The sequence below is a fragment of the Rattus norvegicus genome, chromosome 3 (genome assembly GCF_021556685.1).
Source record: "Rattus norvegicus strain SHRSP/BbbUtx chromosome 3, alternate assembly SHRSP_T2T, whole genome shotgun sequence".
Classification (NCBI taxonomy): Eukaryota; Metazoa; Chordata; class Mammalia; order Rodentia; family Muridae; genus Rattus; species Rattus norvegicus.
In genome coordinates, this window is record NC_141536.1 from 97,865,741 (window position 1) to 97,886,671 (window position 20,931).

At 36.8% G+C, this 20,931-nt stretch overlaps 1 protein-coding gene and 1 non-coding gene across 2 annotated transcripts; one reads left to right on the forward strand and one right to left on the reverse strand.

The window, feature by feature from the left end:
- Window positions 1–9,686: 9,686 nt before the first annotated feature.
- On the reverse strand, window positions 9,687–10,625 carry Or4f7c (olfactory receptor family 4 subfamily F member 7C). The gene is given in 1 exon segment (NM_001000608.1): window positions 9,687–10,625. A coding segment is annotated over 1 exon segment (939 nt).
- Window positions 10,626–18,926: 8,301 nt separating this feature from the next.
- Window positions 18,927–19,057, forward strand: LOC120102069 (small nucleolar RNA SNORA17). Its single transcript, XR_015685170.1, has one exon. It is a non-coding gene; the product is annotated as a small nucleolar RNA SNORA17 (small nucleolar RNA).
- The last annotated feature ends 1,874 nt before the right edge of the window (window positions 19,058–20,931 follow it).

The following is a 20,931-nucleotide window of genomic DNA, read 5'->3' on the forward strand; positions in this document are numbered from 1 at the left end:
GTCAAAGATAATGTAAAAAGGAAAAAGATTCTGGTCCAACACATACAAGAAATCCAGGACTCAAAGAGATCAAACCTAAGGATAATAGGTATAGAAGAAGTGAAGACACCAAGCTCAAAGGACCAGTAAATACCTTCAACGAAATCATAGAAGAAAACTTCCCTAATGTAAAGAAAGAGATGCCCATAAACATACAAGAAGCCTCCAGAACTCCAAATAGATTGGATGAGAAAAGAAACTCCTCCTGTCACATAATAGTCAAAACACCAAATGCACAAAATAAAGAATATTAAAAGAAGGGAAAAAGATCAAGTAACATAGAAAGGCAGACCTATCAAAATCAGACCAGACTTCTCACCAGAGACTATGAGAGCCAGAAGATCCTGGACAGATGTCATACAGACCTGAAGAGAACACAAATGACAGCCCAAGTTACTGTATCCAGCAAAACTCTCATTTAACATAGATGGAGAAACCAAGATATTCCTTGGAAAAACCAAATTTACACAATATCTTTCTACAAATCCAGCGATACAAAGGATAATAAATGGTAAAGCCCAACATAAGGAGTCAAGCTATGCCCTAGAAAAAGCAAGAAACTAGTCGTCTGGGAACAAAACAAAGAGAAGAAAAGCACACAAACATAATCTCACATCCAAATATGAATATACCAGGAAGCAATAATCACTATTCCTTAATATCTCTCAACGTCATTGGTCTCAACTCTCCAATAAAAAGACGTAGATTAACAAACTGGATATGCAATGAGGACCCTGCATTCTGCTGCCTACAGAAAACATGCCTCAGAGACAAAGACGGACACTACCTCAGAGTGAAATGCTGGAAAACAAATGACCAAGCAAACGGTCAGAAGAAGCAAGCTGGAGTAGCCATTCTAATATCGAATAAAATTAATTTTTAACTAAAAGTCAACAAATAGATAAGGAAGGGCACTTTATATTCATCAAAGGAAAAATCCACCAAGATGAACTCTCAATCCTAAATATCTATGCTCTAAATTCAAGGGCCCCTACATACATAACAGAAACCTTAAAAAGTTCAAAGCACACATTGCACCTCAAACAATAATAGTAGGAGATTTCAACACCCCACTCTCATTAATGGACAGATCATGGAAACAGAAATTAAACAGAGACATAGACAGACTAAGAGAAGTCATGAAACAAATGGACTTAACAGATATTTATAGAACATTCTATCGTAAAGCAAAAGAATATACCTTCTTCTCACCACCTCATGGTACTTTCTCCAAAATTGACCATATAATTGATCATAAAAAGGGTGTCAACACATACAGAAAGATAGAAATAATCCCATGTGTTCTACCAGACCACCATGGGCTAAAGCTGGTCTTCAATAACAATAAGGAAAGAACGCCCACATATACATGTAAGTTGAACAATGCTCTACTCAATGATAACCTGGTCAAGGAATAAATAAAAAAGGAAATTAAAGACGTCTTAGAATTTAATGAAAATGAAGGTACAACATAAACAAATTGTGGGACACAATGAAACCTGTGCTAAGAAGAAAGCTCATACCTCTGAGTGCCTGCAGAAAGAAAAAGGAGAGAATATATATCAGCAGCTGGACAGAACACCTAAAAGCTCTAGAACAAAAAGAAGCAAATACACCCAGGAAGAGTAGAAGGCAGAAAATAATCAAACTCAGAGCTGAAATCAACCAAGTAAAAACAAAAAGGACCATAGAAAGAAACAACAGAACCAAAAGTTGGTTCTTTGAGAAAGTCAACAAGATAGATAAACACTTAGCCAGACTAACCAGAGGACACAGAGAGTGTATCCAAATTAACAAAATCAGAAATGAAAAGGGAGACATAACTACAGATTCAGAGGAAATTCAAAAAATCATCAGATCTTACTATAAAAGCCTATATTCAACAAAACTTGAAAATCTGCAGGAAATGGACAATTTCCTAGACAGATACCAGGTACCAAAGTTAAATCAGGAACAGATAAACCAGTTAAACAACCCCATAACTCCTAAGGAAATAGAAGCAGTCATTAAAGGTTTCCCAACCAAAAAGAGCCCAGGTCCAGATGGGTTTAGTGCAGAATTCTATCAGACCTTCATAGAAGACCTCGTACCAATATTATCCAAACTATTCCACAAAATTGAAACAGATGGATCACTACCGAATTCCTTCTATGAAGCCACAATTACTCTTATACCTAAACCACACAAAGACCCAACAAAGAAAGAGAACTTCAGACCAATTTCCCTTATGAATATCGATGCAAAAATACTCAATACAATTCTGGCAAACCGAAACCAAGAGCACACCAAAACAATCATCCACCATGATCAAGTAGGCTTCATCCCAGGCATGCAGGGATGGTTTAATATACGGAAAACCATCAACGTGATCCATTATATAAACAAACTGAAAGAACAAAACCACATGATCATTTCATTAGATGCTGAGAAAGCATTTGACAAAATTCAACACCCCTTCATGATAAAAGTCCTGGAAAGAATAGGAATTCAAGGCCCATACCTAAACATAGTAAAAGCCATATACAGCAAACCAGTTGCTAACATTAAACTAAATGGAGAGAAACTTGAAGCAATCCCACTAAAATCAGGGACTAGACAAGGCTGCCCACTCTCTCCCTACTTATTCAATATAGTTCTTGAAGTTCTAGCCAGAGCAATCAGACAGCAAAAGGAGATCAAAGAGATATAGATTGGAAAAGAAGAATTCAAAATATCACTATTTGCTGAAGATATGATGGTATATTTAAGTAATCACAAAAGTTCCACCTGAGAACCACTACACCTGACAAACACCTTCAGCAAAGTGCCTGGGTATAACATTAACTGAAATAAATCAGTAGCCTTCCTCTACATAAAAGAGAAACAAGCTGAGAAAGAAATTAGGGAAACGACACCCTTCATAATAGCCCAAATAATATAAAATACATCAGTGTGACTTTAACCAAGCAAATGAAAGATCTATATGATAAGAACTTCAAGTCTCTGAAGAAAGAAATTGAAGAACATCTTAGAAGATGGAAAGATCTCCCATGCTCATGGATAGGCAGGATTAATATAGTAAAAATTGCCATTTTACTAATTGTGATCTACAGATTCAGTGCAATTCCCATCAAAATACAAATCCAATTTTTCAGAGAGTTAGATAGAACAATTTGAAAAATCTTCTGGAATAACAAAAAACCCAAGATAGATAAAACTATCCTCAACAATAAAAGTACTTCCGGGGAAATCACTATTCCTGAACTCAAGCAGTATTACAGAGCAATAGTGATAAAAACTGCATGGTATTGGTACAGAGACAGACAGATAGACCAGTGGAATAGAATTGAAAAGCCAGAAAACAAAACTCACACACCTAGGGTCACTTGATTTTTGACAAAGGAGCCAAAACCATCCAATGGAAAAAAGATAGCATTTTCAGCAAATGGTGCTGGTTCAACTGGAGGTCAGCATGTAGAATTCAGATCAATCCATGCTTATCACCCTGTACAAATGTTAAGTCCAAGTGGATCAAAGACCTCCACATCAAACCAGATACACTCAAACTAACAGAAGAAAAATTGGGGAAGAATCTCGAACACATGGGCACTGGAGAAAATTTCATGAACAAAAATCAATGGCTTATGCTCTAAGATCAAGAATCGACAAATGGGATCTCATAAACTTGCAAACCTTCGGTAAGCAAAGGACACTGTTGTTATGACAAAACAGCAACCAACAGAATGGGAAAAGATCTTTACCAATACTACAACTGATAGAGGGCTTATATCCAAAATATACAAAGAACTCAAGAAGTTAGACCGCAGGGAGACAAATAACCCTATTAAAAATGGGGTTCAGAGCTAAACAAAGAATTCACAGCTGAAGAATGCCGAATGGCTGAGAAACACCTAAAGAAATGTTCAACATCTTTAGTCATAAGGGAAATGCAAATCAAAACAACCCTGAGATTTCACCTCACACCAGTGAGAATGGCTGAGATCAAAAACTCAGGTGACAGCAGATGCTGGCGAGGATGTGGAGAAAGAGGAACACTCTTTCATTGTTGGTGGGATTGCAGACTGGTACAACCATTCTGGAATCAGTCTGGAGGTTCCTCAGAAAATTGGACATTGAACTGCCTGAGCATCCAGCTATACCTCTCTTGGGCATATACCCAAATGATGCCCCAACATATAAAAAAGACACGTGCTCCTCTATGTTCATAGCAACCTCATTTATAATAGCCAGAAGCTGGAAAGAACCCAGATGCCCTTCAACAGAGGAATGGATACAGAAAATGAGGTACATCTACACAGTGGAATATTACTCAGCTATCAAAAACAACGACTTTATGAAATTCGTAGGCAAATGGTTGGAACTGAAAAATGTCATCCTGAGTGAGCTAACCCAATCACAGAAAAACACACATGGTATGCACTCATTGATAAGTGGCTATTAGCCCAAATGCTTGAATTACCCTAGATGCCTAGAACAAATGAAACTCAAGACGGATGATCAAAATGTGAATGCTTCACTCCTTCTTTAAAAGGGGAACAAGAATACCCTTGGCAGGGAATAGGGAGGCAAAGATTAAAACAGATAAAGAAGGAACACACATTCAGAGCCTGCCCTACATGTGGCCCATACATATACAGCCATCCAATTATACAAGATGGATGAAGCAAAGAAGTGCAGGCCGACAGGAGCCGGATGTAGATCGCTCCTGAGAGACACAGCCAGAATACAGCAATTACAGCGGTAAATGCCAGCAGCAAACCACTGAACTGAGAACGGGACCCCCATTGAAGGAATCAGAGAAAGAACTGTAAGAGCTTGAAGGAGCTCTCGACCCCTTATGAACAACAATGCCAAGCAACCAGAGCTTCCAGGGACTAAGCCACCACCTAAAGATTATACATGGACTGACCCTGGACTCTGACCTCATAGGTAGCAATGAATATTCTAGTAAGATCACCAGTGGAAGTGGAAGCCCTTGGTCCTGCTAAGACTGAACCCCCAGTGAATGGGATTGTTGGAGGGAGGGTGGTAATGGGAGGAGGATGGGGAGTGGAACACCCATATAAATGGGGAGCGGTAGGGGTTAGGGGGATGTTTGCCTGGATACCAGGAAATGTAATAACAATTGAAATGTAAATATGAAATACCCAATTTAATAAAGATGGAGAAAAAAACTAAAAGAAGAAAAAAAGGCTGAAAATAGATATTCCAAACAAATATGGATGTGAGAAACAGGTGTAGCCATTTTCACATAAGTCAAAATAGATTTCAAATCAAAACTAATCACAGATAAGGAAGATTACTATATTATCACAGTAAAACTCTACCAAGATGTGGTTAGAATTACAGTTATGCATGAAATAAAAGAGCACCCACATTTGTAAAAGAAATACCACTAAGTCTTATATAAACCCTCACACAGAGATAATCGCAGATTTCCATACCCTAATCTCACCAGTGCACAGATCACCCAGACAGAAACTAAACAAAGACATGGTGGATCTAAATGACTTCTCAAATCAAATAGAACTAACATATTTACAAAACATTTTCCTAAATACAAAAGAATGCAACTTCTTCTCAGAGGTTCAAGGACCTTTATATAAAATCACATATTTGTACAAATCTCAAGGCTCAAATGAATAAAATAAAATTGAGAAAAAGACCCTGCATATTTTCTAACCAACATATATTAAAGCTGTATATCAAGACCAACAGAAAGTACACAAACTCCTAAGATCTAAACAACTTACCACTGAATAAAAATTGGCCAAGACAGGAGGTATGAAAGAAATAAAAAATTTGTTAGAGTTGAATGTAAAGGAAAATGCAATATTCCAAAAACTATGGGAATGGCCATTCAGACCCTGCCCTACCTGGGCATCCAGCACAAATATATATATATCCACCAAAACTAGACAATATTGATGAAGCCAAGAAGTGCATGATGTCAGGAGCCTGATATATCTCTCTCCTGAGAGGCTCTGCCAGAACATCACAAATACAGAGTTGGACCTAGCAGCCAACCATTGAACTGAGAATGTCATCCCCATTGGAAGTGTTGAAGAAAGGATTGAAAGAACTGAAGGGGCTTGCCACCACAGAAGAATAGCAATACAATCAACCAGAGCTCCCAGGGAAAAAAATCACTACCCAAAGACTACACATGGACAGGCCATGGCTCCAGTGGCAGATGATGACCTTGTTGGCTACCAATGGAAGGAAAAGCCCTTGGTCCTGCCAATGCTGGATGCCCCCCCAGTGTAGGTGATTGTCAGTCAGGGGGGAGGTGAGAATAGGGGTGGTTGGGGAGGGGGACACCCTTATATAAGAACGGGAGGGAGATAAGATAGGGGCTTATGGATGGAAACTGGGAAATGGAATAACATTTGAAATGTAAATAAAAAATATCCAAAAGAAGGGGGTAAAAAAGAAAAAAGTAAGTGTGGCCCTGTTGGAGTAGGTATGACACTATTGTCCTTCTTCCATTAGCAGCCTTCAGATGAATATGTAGAACTCTCAGCTTCTCCTGAACCATGCCTGCCTGGACGCTGTCATGTTCCTGACTTGACAATAATGGACTGAATCTCTGATCCTGGAAGTGAAAGGTAAAAGATTTAAAGTTGCCCCCCTAGACACAAAGTTTAGAGCAGAAGAAACAGGTTAGGCCTCAGAATTGTATGTTCCAAGAAGCCTCTCCTAGGGCTATAGAATAGGTAGTTACATCTGCTGGTTCAAGCAGCTTCTCCTGGGAACTAGCAGACCATGAAGTTAAACAATCTTGAGAAGCAGGAGAGTTTCTCCTAGGAAACAATCTTGAGAAACAGAGAGTTTCTCCTAGGAAACAATCTTGAGAGACAGAGAGTTTCTCCTTGTGATTTTTCACTTAGTATTCTTCACACTTTCCAATGACGCCATCCCTGCCCCCTCCGGTTGTGGTTTCTCTCTTTAAATACCCTTTCTCCCAGCCTCTCGGGATCAAATTCCACTGCCCCTGCGTGGGATATGAGTCTTGACCCCAGTGCACTGGTTCCTATTGATAAACCTCATGTGATTACAGCAAGGATGGTCTTGTGTGAGTTCTTGGGGGGTCGCGTCATCCTGAGACTTGAGTGAGGGTCTCCCTGCTCCGGGGGTCTTTCAGAAACCAGCACCAAATAAATGCTGTTCTTTATAATACTTGCCTTGGTCATAGTGTCTGTATTGAGCATTAAAACCCTAACTAGAACAGAAATTTGTCCCAGGGACTGTGGTATTGTTGTGATAGGCCCGACCATGCTTTTGTTTGGAAGATCATAGATTTTGGAATTTTGAATTTGGATAGCAGTGGAATGCTTTAAGTAGGACTTAAAGAGCTATTCTAATAGGTAAGAACTTGCTTCTGAGAGTAATTTAAATTGTACAGACCTGGCCCAAAAGGTTTTACTGGAGAATTTCAATATGTTGCAGAGACTGTTTTTATGGTATTTTGGTGAAGAATATGGTTATTTTTTGTCCTTGTCTTAAGAGTCTGCCTGAGGCTGAGGTGAAGAGATTCAGATTAGTTGCATTGACAAAGGAAGTCTCAAAAAAGCCAAACAGAGACTTTGTCCTCTGGTTAAGTGTTATGAAGAACATTTTGAACAAGCATAGCAAGCTTAGAAAGGAAAAAAAAATATATGGTTTGATTTTTTAAAGGGGCAGCAGAAATGAAGTCCATGTCCTAGGAGATAGATTAAGGAAGTGTGGTTTGGGGGAAATTTCTACCCATGTAAATTTTGATCGAGGCATGGTGGTACACACCTTTAATCCAAGCATATAAAGCCAAGCAGGTCTCTGAGTTCAAGGTCAGCCTGGGACAGAGCAAGTTGTAGGTGAAGAAAAGCTTAAGTCCGGTTGGGGATTTAGCTCAGTGGTAGAGCGCTTGCCTAGGAAGTGCAAGGCCCTGGGTTCGGTCCCCAGCTCCGAAAAAAAGAACCAAAAAAAAAAAAAAAAGAAAGAAAAGCTTAAGTCCAGGTGACACCTTTAATCCAGGAGACAGGCATGCATGGTGTCTGTAAACAGCAGTAAAATCCTAAAACAAAGATTTTGCTTTATTTTACAAAGTTTATTTTATTATATTTTGTTATTACCTCTTAGAAACCTCTTATTTGTAATGAGAGACAAAAAGGTAATGGACCCAGGTGGAAGAGGAAACAGTAAGGAACTGAAAGAAGTACATGGAGGAAAATGGTATATGAAACATATGAGAAAACAGTGTATTTTCAATAAAAAGTGAACAAATTAAAGAGGCCTCATATTATTATCTTGACAGCACATCTGAAAACTCTAAAACAAGAAAGAAAGAAATCCAAAAGGAAAGAAAACAGGAATGAAGGCAGGAAGGCAGGAAGGCAGGAAGGCAGGAAGGCAGGAAGGCAGGAAGGCAGGAAGGCAGGAAGGCAGGAAGGCAGGAAGGCAGGAAGGCAGGAAGGCAGGAAGGAATAACATCCAACAAAAGTAGATGACAAGAAATAATCAAACTCAGGGCATAAATCAATACAATAGAAACAGCAAAAATACAAAGATTCAATGAGATCAAAAGTTGGTTCTTTAAGAAAAACGAATGATACCGATAAACCTTTTTCCAAATTAACTAAATGTCAAAGAAATAAGATTCAAATTAATAAAATAAAATATAAAAAGGGGTAGCATAGCAACAGAAAATTCAGTGGTTCATTAGGAAATACTTTATTTGGAGTTTTTTTTTCTTTTCTTTTTCTTTTATTGAAAATACTTTCTTTTCTTATACAATATACACTTGTTATAGGTTTCCCTCTTCTACCCCTCCAATTTCCTTCCCAATTTCTCTCCTGTAAAACAAAAGGTTTGATTTTAAGTGTAAGCACTGAAATAATCTGGCAGTTGTATTACTTTATCCTAGTTAGTTCCCAATAATGACATTGAAAAACCAGGATTTATTTTAAATCTTCACTGTAATACCTGGGATAGCAGACATCACTCAGCAGTGGTAACATGACCTAGCAGAGACAGCCAGGCCTCAGCATGAGTCAGCAACAGGATCAGCAAGGATGTCAGTTCTCAGCTGTGCCTCTCCAAACAAGGATCAGGAAATACACAAGACCAGGAAGTATTGCAGAGTAAGCTCTACCTGTAGCCCCTCTCACAGTTCATTGTGTCCTATTTATTCTCCCTCCAAACATCAGATGATTTCCATGGGTCTTGTCTCATCAAGGGTCTTGGCTTGGTACATGAGTCTGTCTTAGCAAAAATCGACCTGAGTCTATATCAAGTGACATCATTCAGGCAATCAGCCCAAGTATGCAGAAGTAGAAATAAGTTGCAAGAAATTGCTAGCATACCACCAAAAGTTTTTCCATGGAGTCACAACAAGTAGAAATTAACAATAAATGTAAGGCAAACCCATACAGGCCTGTCTTTAACAAAAAGGCCTTCACCATGCATCCTTTCATGTGGTTGATTTAGAGAAACAACCTTTCACTTGTGTCCACTTCAGGAGAAGATTTCACCAGCAAAATACCAGAACTCTTACATTTTCACTTCAGTTAAAAAACATGAAAGGCTGACTAATTATTCACACCACTGATTCCATTTCAAAAATGCCTCATACAACACATATTGTTATTCAAATAAAGATATTATACTATTTATGAAATGTTTCTAAAAGTTAATAATGCTTTGAAAACTCTCTTTATTGCTACCTTCATCTCTTTATTTCTGAATGTATAGATGACTGGGTTCAGAAAAGGAGTAAGAACTGCATCAAAAAGAGCAAGAAATTTGTCTATCTGGGAGTGAGGGTGGGGCCATGTATATATAAACAGAGTGGGACCAAAGAAAAGAAACACCACTGTGATGTGAGCTGAGAGAGTAGAAAGGGCTTTGGATGAACCACCTGAAGAATATTTCCAGACACTGAACAGGATGAAGATGTAGGAGATGAGAAGCAACAAGAAAGAGCCAACACAGATGAACCCACTGTTGATGGTGACCATGAACTGCAACTTGTAGGTGTCTTTACAGACCAATCTGAGAAGTCTAGGAAGGTCACAGTAAAAGCTGTCCAGGACATTTGGACCACAGAAGGGTAAGTCAATAAGGAAAGCCAGCTGGAACAGTGAGTGGCTAGTGCCTAGGCCCCAAGCAGCAGCCAGAAACAAAGTACACACTCTTGGGCTCATGATGGTAAGGTAGTGCAGAGGCTTACAAATGGCCACATATCTGTCAAATGCCATGGCTACAAGTAGCACCATCTCCACTCCACCAACTAAATGAATGAAGAAGATCTGAGTGATACAACCTCCAAAGGAGATGACTTTGTGCTTTCTAAACAAGTCATACACCATCTTGGGGGAAGTGACAGAACATGCTGCCAAATCAATGAAGGAGAGACCTGCTAGTAGGAAGTACATAGGAGAATGTAAGTGAGGGTCAATGGTCACAGAGAATACAATGAGGATGTTTCCAGTCATGCTTAATATGTAGAGTACAGAGGAGAATACAAGGAGGAGGAGCTGAATCTCCCATGAGTGGGTGAGTCCCAGAAATACAATTTCAGACACGACTGTGTAGTTCTTTCTATCCATTGACTCAGCCAGCTGAGTTACAGATACCCTTATGAGAACTAAGAAAATGATAAGAAAGTATAATTACTTGCAATGATAGTAATTTGATTATTTGTGTTCATATTATAAACAAAGCCACTTAATTATAAAATTAATCACAGACTGAATTTTAATGATACTAAATGATAATGAAGATAACAATAATACTGTATAACAAAAGTATATAAAAATTTCAATAAAAACTACCAATGATGCCCCTAACAGTCTAAAATTAATGAGGAAATTACACAAAACTAAAATTTTCATGGATATCAACACAAATAAATACAATATGCAAGCAAGTAAATATGCTTGCTAACAAATACAAAAAGAATGCATGGGAAATGAAATTTTCTCCAAAGTAAAAGAAGACCAGTGTTAGATGTATCCATGAAATGCTAAATCATTTCTTCAATTTATTACAATTTTTATATTTCACATAAAAGTCATAGAAAGACTGTTAAAGGGAAACATAAACTAAAAATTAATTGTTGGATCCCCATCTGAAAGAGAGAACTGTGTAATACTTAATCTGAAATTTAATGTAAATGGACTATGATCAATCAAAAGATATTGTTTGATATTAAATAAATGAAACTAATATAGTATATGAAGAGTAATGACTTTATGAATGGCAGAATGTACCTTCTTTGTCATGTTGACTAGGCTCCCAACTCTTGTAAGTTATCTTTTTTTAAATGTGATTTTTAAAATAGGACATAAAATTACCATCCTGACCAGTTTGGTAATATGGGATATCTTATATTATTGTGAAATAAATATTATTATATATTATTGTGAACTATGAGGATTGATCTGGTACCTATTATCTGGTCCTGCAAGGTTTTTCTCTGGGCCAAAGAAATACAGATATTTAATTTTTCACAATCTCTTCCCCTAATATGCATGCCTATTTGGTTACCTTGGATGACAAATACATCTGCAATCCCATTAAGTGTACACTTTTCCTAACACACTCATAGCTGTTCTTGTAAAAGAGGAAATGTTAATCTTTTTTCATCATTTCCCTATGTTTACCCATCCTTTCCTTATGTGTTTCCTGGTTGGTTGGTTTTGTTTATTTGTTGCTTTAGTTTTTTCTCTCTTTAAAATATTCAGATTTTGATTTTAGGCTCACTGGTCTGGTATGTTATAACAACATCTCTACTATGTCTGGCAGGATAGAGGTATATCATATGTTCAAAACTTCAAATGCTAATTCCTTTTTAAATTAAAAATCCAACTAGTAAGTAATTAATTATAAGACCAAAGATGTTTTACTTAGCTTTGATCATATATAACTAAATCCAGAACTGAACGACAACTGACACATTTTAATTTTTGAGTGTGTATGAATTTGAGGGAATTAAAAAATTACGACAATTAAGGTTAGTTCATATTAGGTTTGGGATCTAAAAATTGTATTGTCTTAGAAGACACCAAGATGGAGAATCAGTTTTCTGACACCCTTCAATTGTAGACACAGCTTCAGAAACCGATGATACCTTCTTAATTTACCTCTTTGCCTCAAGCATTCCAGAAGCTTTCACCATGTCCTGGTCTTGTTGAGCTTATGACCTGTCAGTCAAGTGTTGCACACTCAATTAAGTCAAATGGCTAAAAGACATTTTCTGCTTTTTCATTCTCAGAAATGTGAGACTTTGGAGAAGGGAATTCCCTATGCTCCCCTGTATGGGAAGAATAAACCGAATGAAGAGTCTGTTAAGAAGGAAACATGGACAGAAACATATGAACAACTGATGCACTGAGGAGAGGGCTAGGGATGTTCTACTGATAAAAAGAAATCAAGGCTTTGAGTCAGAAAATATAATCACCTAGGAAACACCTAGAACTCTTTCACTATGCATTTACTATTAGTCAGTGAGGAAATATGTGGGACTCAAGAGTATAAACTGAATATTCACACTATTAGCAGAACTAGGAAGTAGAGCCCAGGACTCTGGGTTCTTGATCTATAAACTAAATATTCTGTAGAAAATTACCTAAGGAAAAAAAGAGCCAAAATTTTAAATGTGACTTCTGTTTTAAAACTAAACATTTATATATATTTACCCAATTTTTCAGTTATTTACACTAAAATATTTTGCATAATAAGTGAACAAAATATAAACTCTGAACAATAAGTATGAATAAAACCTTGAAAATATTTGTTATTATCATGCATAATTTTCACTTACTACTTTAGTGATAATTTGAAAAAAAGAGTATTTTTTTCAATTTAAGAAATATGTATTATTGGAACATCTAGTCTGCCTCCAGATTTTTAATCTTCACAAAATGTTTAACATCCATGATCATCTTTGATATGTAAATCAAAACTACATTGAAATGTTATTGCACCACAACCAAAGTAACTATCATAAGGAAAATAAACAAAATAAATGCTCATAAAATGCATGGGCAAAGGCTCTTAGGCACTACTGTACAAAATTAGTTGAGACACTATGCAAATAAGTGTGCAAGCTCCTCACAAAGTTACTCTATACATTCCACAAACCCCACCAATATCATTGTTAGTTATATACCCACAGGGGAATATATCACCATGCTACAAGGACACTTGAATGTTCATGTGCATTGTGTCGCTATTCACAATAACCACTGTGGAGCTGAGTTTGTGTCTATCAGCAAATTAATGGATAAATAGAATGTGTTAGGTATACACAGTTGACTTTTACTCATTCATAAAACAATTTTATATTTATTTCAATAAAATTGATGAAACTAGAGATCATTGTGAGTAAAATAACCCAGACATAGAAGAAGAAACATTACAGTTTCTATCATGTTTTCAGCTAGGATGTAAAGCTAAAGGAAGGAGAACTTAAGGGTGTAGAAGAAGACTATAACAACGGTGAGTCTTAATAAAATATGGGAGCGGTAGATAGAGTCAACATACATTATGGTAATCAATTCAAATGTCATAGTAAAACATTTTATAAAATTAATAAACGCTAATGAAAAGCAATGAAAATTCACAATGCTTTTCTTTGCCATACCATGTGATGAAAATCAGGATTTTGTCTACAATCTGTAGGTTCCCAGCTCAGTAAATCTGTTAGAAAAGCATAAATTTCAAAGACAGTATCTTTAATATAAAACAATAGATAATGTATGATGCACAGAGAAGAGAATATATATATATATATATATATATAATTTACAAACAGTTTAAAATAAACCACTCATGCTATCTAGAAAATACACTTATGGAGAAGATGGACTATTGTGGAAATGGATGATAATAAAATAAAAAGCACCTTGGTCAACAATATGCAGATCTTTACTTGATACTCTACCTTTTCATTTCTGTTGCTCACATTTTACAATGGGCGTGAAAGTCAGTTAATAGTACTAAAGTAAAACACTGCTAACAATAAATACCTCATTTTCTTCCTTCCATGTCTTTAAACAGGATCTCTATGCAATTTTTTCTCTTATCAAAATTGATACTAATCAGAACTAGTAGTATATTCTTGAGCATCGGTTTCTGTACAAAACAATAGAACACATTTTGCATGGGCTCTTAGGTAGGTACACAGTAACACTCGATTTTTAATATTTAAATAACAATCTGAGCAGTAGAAAGAAATGAGGAATAAGGTAGAAAATGGAAGGAAAACAGTCATAAAAACTAATGAAAGTGATTATGAGAGTGGATGGGTATAACCAGACAAAGGGGAAAGCCAGAAGTTCAGATAGAAATGAGTATGATCATAAAATCCAATTTCAATTTCCAATTAAATTATCTAGAACTACTCCTGGCTCTGAGATTAAGGAAGAAAAAGACCACCTTTTCTAATACTTGCTCAATTAGACTCACAATGTGTCTAACTGCCAATATGATAGTGGCTATAAAATTTGCTCTTTGTGTAATAGACATGTGAATGACCAATTATAATTGTCATACTCATTTGAAGGTCAAGAGTGTACTGAGCATGTGATCCTATAATAGCATAACAGACACATTGACCCAGTATGTGCAAATTTTAAATATCCAGAAACCCCTCCAAACTTTCTGCCTCTCTTCATGAACATCTCTAACAAGAGAAAATTTGATTATACATTTTAGTGTAGTACAGTAGAGTGATGAGTGACATGGGCTTTGAAATCTGCCCACACTACTTCAATTTACTCTCCACTTCCTCTCTAAACATGGGGACAAATTGATGGAATTTTTCAGAAATATATACAGCATAGGTATCTTATATTCATCTTCCGCTTACTATTTTTAGACATAGTCACATACAAACGAAGAGCACCCATATGCACAAATCAGGCAAATACAATAATCAGTAATGGATACAGAAGTCAAGTCAAGGCAAGTGTAAACGTAGTTCTCTTTGTATTTATTCAATGTAACATTTTATTAAATTAGTTTATCAATTAAAGTATATCTACTGACAATGTATGCTGTATTAAATGATTAAAAAGAATTGCTATTAACATTAATATACATAGTAATAGTATGGGAAGTATTACAGAAGCACCATAGACTATAAAATGCACAGGTAATGTAAAAGGAGATACCTGCAACAAAATGTTGAAAATGTGGCCTTAGTGACACTTTAACCAATAAAAAATATTTAAAGATAAAACTTGAGACATAATTTCAAGCAAAGATCCATATCAGAATGGCAGTCCACTTTGAGGAACTCTGGGATAATGGCAAAGAATGCTGGTTGAAGTAGGGATAGAATTATTTAGAAGAGTGAAAAATAAAATGACAGTCGAATAGTGTTGCCTGGGGTTAGGCTATAAGATGACAAAGAACTGTTAATAAATAAACTCAAAGTAATGACATAGGAGATGAGCATTCATGAAAACAGTACTCAAAATAGATGATTAGCTAATCAATGAGGTATGAGGGGAGGGGAAGGTAACTGCCTCAATTTAACAGGAAAAACAGTGAATACCTGAACAGAAAATTTTCATCATACAACTGAAAAAAGAAAAAAAAAAGCCTCCATCCTTAAAACACAGAAACTTGAATTCTCTTATATTATAACTATTCCCCCTTCACCTACCTTTTGTTCAAAGGAACAAAAACAATTTCATTACAGATTGAGATGCAATCATTCTCAAAACATCAACTATACTCAGAGGATAATGTAGAGAAAAATAGCCCTACATTTGTTAGTATAGAAGCTAATGGTAGCTCTCAGAGGAAGTGACCACATAGTGCTGCAGAGATCTGGGATTTTCTGGGAGACTGAAATAATGTGGCCTGAAGAATATCCCATGGGAAAATTTGTTTTTCCCATGGTAGACTAGTAGAGGTGTTGTTAATCGACCGAAATAGATTTGTAAGACCATTATGTGGAGACATTTTGCTATTTATAAATATTTTGAATATTATTTCATTTGTTACAAATTTTCCTTTTCCATTCTTTGAAATTTTTATATGTATATGCAGTGCAATATATACAACCATAATTTCCCATTTTCTATTCATTCAAGGTTCACTTTAACATGTGCCTCTCCCAATTTTAATTTATTTTCTTTTGTTCAATTAACCAATGAATCTACTTAATTCTGCTTATATGTACAAGGGTGTGAGGTCATGCTTTGGGCAAACTATCCATGGCCACAGTGTCAAAGAGTAACTCTCCCTTCCCCAGCAACTATCAACTGCCCACAGTTCCTTAGTTAAAGGTAGAGACTTGTGAGTACCTTCTCCATTCTGACTAGAATTTTGAAAGACTTCATCTCATGCAGATTCAAAACAGGTAATCACAGACTCTTTGAGTTCATTAGTGTGAAAGGTATGTCCATTGCACTCCTTCCCATCCTCCACTTCTTATGTTTGATCTGCTTTCACTTTCATGATGTTCGGTGAGCCTTGACTACACCTGTAAGGGATTCAGTAGCACTCCTTATATGACAACCCACAGCCCACACTTTCCTAAGATCCAGAGAGAGGAACAGAAGCAAGGAGTGGAATACCCACCCAACAAAAACCAGAACAGATATCAACACCTATCATTCCAAACCAAGATGCTTAGACACAATTTCAAAAAGCACAATCATTAACACACAACACTGTATCTTCACTAGAGCCTAACAACCCTACTACAGTAGACCCTGAGACATGCAATATAGCTGAAGCTCAAGACAAGGACTTCAGAATAGCTATTATGAATGTGTTCATGGACCATAAAAACATTTAATAAGTCTATTTAATAAAGTAAGTGAAATTAAGATAAAAATTGTTCAAGACATAAAACTATAAATAGAATCAATAAAGAAAATGAAAACTGAGCTAACATTGGAAATGCAATGTTTAGGCGTCAAATAAAAACCTCAGCAGTAATCTTCATCAACTGGCTACAAGACATAAAGACAGAATCTCAGGTATTGAGGAAAAGATATAAGACATTTGTACCTAAGTGTTAAATATAACACAATTCAGGCATAAAACATCTAGGAAAACTGGGACATCGTGAATATACATATTCTATAACTAATAGGAATTTAAAACATGCATGTTAATGGCACAAAAATATTTTCAACAGAATTTTTGAAGAAAGTTTCCCAACCTAAAAAATTATGTGCTTCTCAAGGTACAAACAACATATAGACATCAAATAGACTCAACTAGAAAATAAATTCCCCATGGCATATAATAGTAAAAACACTAAACATACAAAGAAAGAATATTAAAAGCAATAAGAGGATATAACAAGTAACATGTAAAGGCAGACATGTTAAAATAACATCTGACATCTCAATGAAGACCCAAAGAGCCTAAATGTCAGCACAGACTACTATACCCAAAAAATTATTTCAATCACAATAAACACAGAAAGGAAAACATTCCACAATAAAAAAATAAGCAGTATTTATCTTCAACTCCAGCTTTACAGAAGGCTCTAGGAAGAAAACTTCAACTGTGAAAAGGTTAACTATACCCAAGAAAATACAAGAAATAACCAGGCCAACTAATCCAAAAGCCAAGAGAAACCAATACATATCAAAAATATTATAAGGAATCAGGAGACACTGCTCATTGATAATTCTCGGTTTTAAAATTCTCAATTAACAAATAAAAAGATAGGATTAGAAAATAGGATTCCCTGGCATTCCCCTACATCAGGGAAACGAGCCTTCACAGGACCAAGGGCATTTCCTACTATTGATGCTGGACAATGCCATCCTCTAGTACATATGTGACTAGAGTCATGGGTCCCTCCATGTGTACGCATTGGTCAGTGTTTAGTCCCTGGGAGCTCTGGTGGGGTCTGGTTGGTTGATACTGTTGTTCTTCCTAAGGGGTTACAAACCCCTTGTGAGTGGGAGCATCCTCATAGAAGCAGAGGGGGGGTATTGGAAAGGAGGGAAAGGGAATAACACTTGAAATGTAAACACATAAAATATACAAGAAAAATAAAATTTTTAAAAATTTTAAAAATTTAAAAAAATCACACACACACACAGACACACACACACACACACACACACACACACACACACAGAGGAATTCATTCTTCTGCTATACCCATGAAACACTTCACCATCAACGATAAAATCACCTCAGGCTGAAAGGCTGGAAATAGATATTGCAAACTAATGGACCCAAGAAGCAGGTGTAGCCATTTTCACATGGGTCAAAATAGATTTCAAATAAAAATTAATCATAAATAAGGAATATTACTATATTAGCAAAGTAAAACTCTACCAAGGAATGGTTGGAATTACAGTTATGCAAGAAATAAAAGAGCACCCACATTTGTAAAAGAAATACCACTAAGCCATATATAAACCCTCACACATAGATAAAGGCAGATTTCAATACCCTACTTTCACCAATACATAGATCACCCAGACAGCAACTAAACAAAGACATTCTGGAGCTAAATGACTTAACAAATAAAATAGAACTAACATATTTACAGAACATTTTCCCTAAACACGAAAGAATGCACCTCCTTCTCAGAGGTTCATGGACCTTTATACAAAATCACATATTTGTACAAAACTCAAGGCTCAGATGAATAAAATAAAATTGAGAAAAAGACCCTGCATATTATCTAGCCACCATAGATTAAAGCTGTATATCAAGACCAACAGAAAGTGCACAAACTCCTGAGATCTAAACAACTTACTACTGAATAAAATAAGCCAAGACAAAGTTATGAAAGAAATAAAAAGCTTTTTAGAGTTGAATGTAAAGGAAAACACACATACCAGTTTTACAAAGCAAATTCAGAGCACTATATTCTACAGAAAAACAAAAACAAAACAAAACAAAAATCAAAGAGTTCTGTATCTAAAGGCATTGTAGATGTGGTTGCTACATGTGTACATGTGTGTCAGAAGGTGGCAGAAAGGAGAGTATGTCTATGCTCACTGTTCTGACCTATGAACATCTAAATGATAAGTAGCCTAACATTCCTGGGAAAAAAGCAATATACAATAAAGACACATGCTCCACTATGTTCATAGCAGTCTTATTTATAATAGGCAGAGTTGGAAAGAACCCGGATACCTTCAACAGAAGAATGAATACAGAAAATGTGGTGTATCTACACAATGGACTACTACATAGCTATCAAAAACAATGACTTCATGAAATCCATAGGCAAATGGATTGAACTAGAAAAAGTCATCCTGAGTGAGGTAACCCAATCACACTAAAACACACATAGTATGCACTCACTGATAAGTGGATATTTGCCCAAAAGCTCGAATTCCCATGATAAAATCCACAGACCACTTGAAGCTCAAGAAGTGGGATGACCAAAGTGGATGCTTCAGTCCTTCTTAAAAGGGAGATCAAAAATATTCACAGGAGGGGATATGGAGACAAAGTTTGGAGCAGAGACTGAAGGAATGGCCATTCAGAGCCTGCCCCACCTGGGGACAGCATATATATATATATATATATTGTGTGTGTGTGTGTGTGTGTGTGTGTGTGTGTGTGTGTGCGTGCGTGCATGCAGACAGGAGTCCAATATGCCTGGGGACAGCATATATATATATATATATATATATATATATATATATATATATATATATAGTGTGTGTGTGTGTGTGTGTGTGTGTGTGTGTGTGTGTGTGTGTGTGTGTGTGTGTGCACGCAGACAGGAGTCCAATATGACTGTCTCCTGAGAAGCTCTGCCAGAGCCTGACAAATACAGAGTTGGACTCTAGCAGCCAACCATTGAACTGAGAACGGGGACCCCACTGGAAGTGTTGAAGAAAGGACTGAAAGAGCTGAAGGGGCTTGCCACCCCAGAAGAACAATACCAACCAACCAGAGCTCTCAGGGAAAAAAACACTACCTAAAGACTACACATGGACAGGCCCATGGCTCCAACTACATATGTAGCAGATGATGGCCTTGTTGGGCACCGATGGAAGGAAAAGCCCTTGGTCCTGCAAAGTCTGGACCCACCCCATGTAGGGAATTGTCAGGGGGAGGTGGGAATAAGGGGTGGTTAATATGTGGCAGAGACTGCCCTGCAGTCTCAGGAGTGCCCACCTGTCTGGGCGGTGAGCTCTCTCGCCCAAAATGTTTCTATATTTTGTTTGGTTTGATTGTAGAATTAAAATTTGTTTGTTTGTTTCATTTTTTTTATTTTATTTTCCCTCCAAGAATAAAAAGATTTATTTTACCTCATAATTCTAGGTTTCATTCTGTCATTAAAGAACAACTAGGGAGGATCTTAAGCAATGGAAGTATAAGGTATGGAGAAAGCACTGCTTACTTACTTGCTTTCTTGCTCTCAGACCTATGCTTAGCTGCTATTCTAGGGAAAGGGGTGTTTTGTTAATTTATTCTATCATTCTATCCCTACCACAGTTTCCCTTTCCTTTTCTTCTTCTACCCCTTCTTCTTCTCCTCCTTCTTCTCTTCTTCCTCCTCCTCCCTTCACCTCCTTCCTCCTTCCTCCTCCATATCCACTTTCTCCTCTATTTCTCTTCATAAAAGGGAATGCCTCCCATGGACATCAATCAAACATGGTATATCAAGTTGCAATAAGACTAGGCACCTCCACTCATTTTAAGGCTGGATAGGCAACCCAATAGGAGAAAAGGGGCTACAAAAGCAGGCAAAAGCATCAGAAAAAGCCTCTGCTCCCTCTGTTAGGATTCCCACAAAAACATCAAGTTACACAACACATACAGAGGGCCTAGATCAGATCCATGTGGGCTACTTGATTGTCAATTCAATCTCTGTGAGCCACTAAGCTCAGGTTCGTTGATTCTGCAAGTTTTCTTGTGGTATCCTTCATACTTCTTACTCCAACTATCCTCTTCCCCT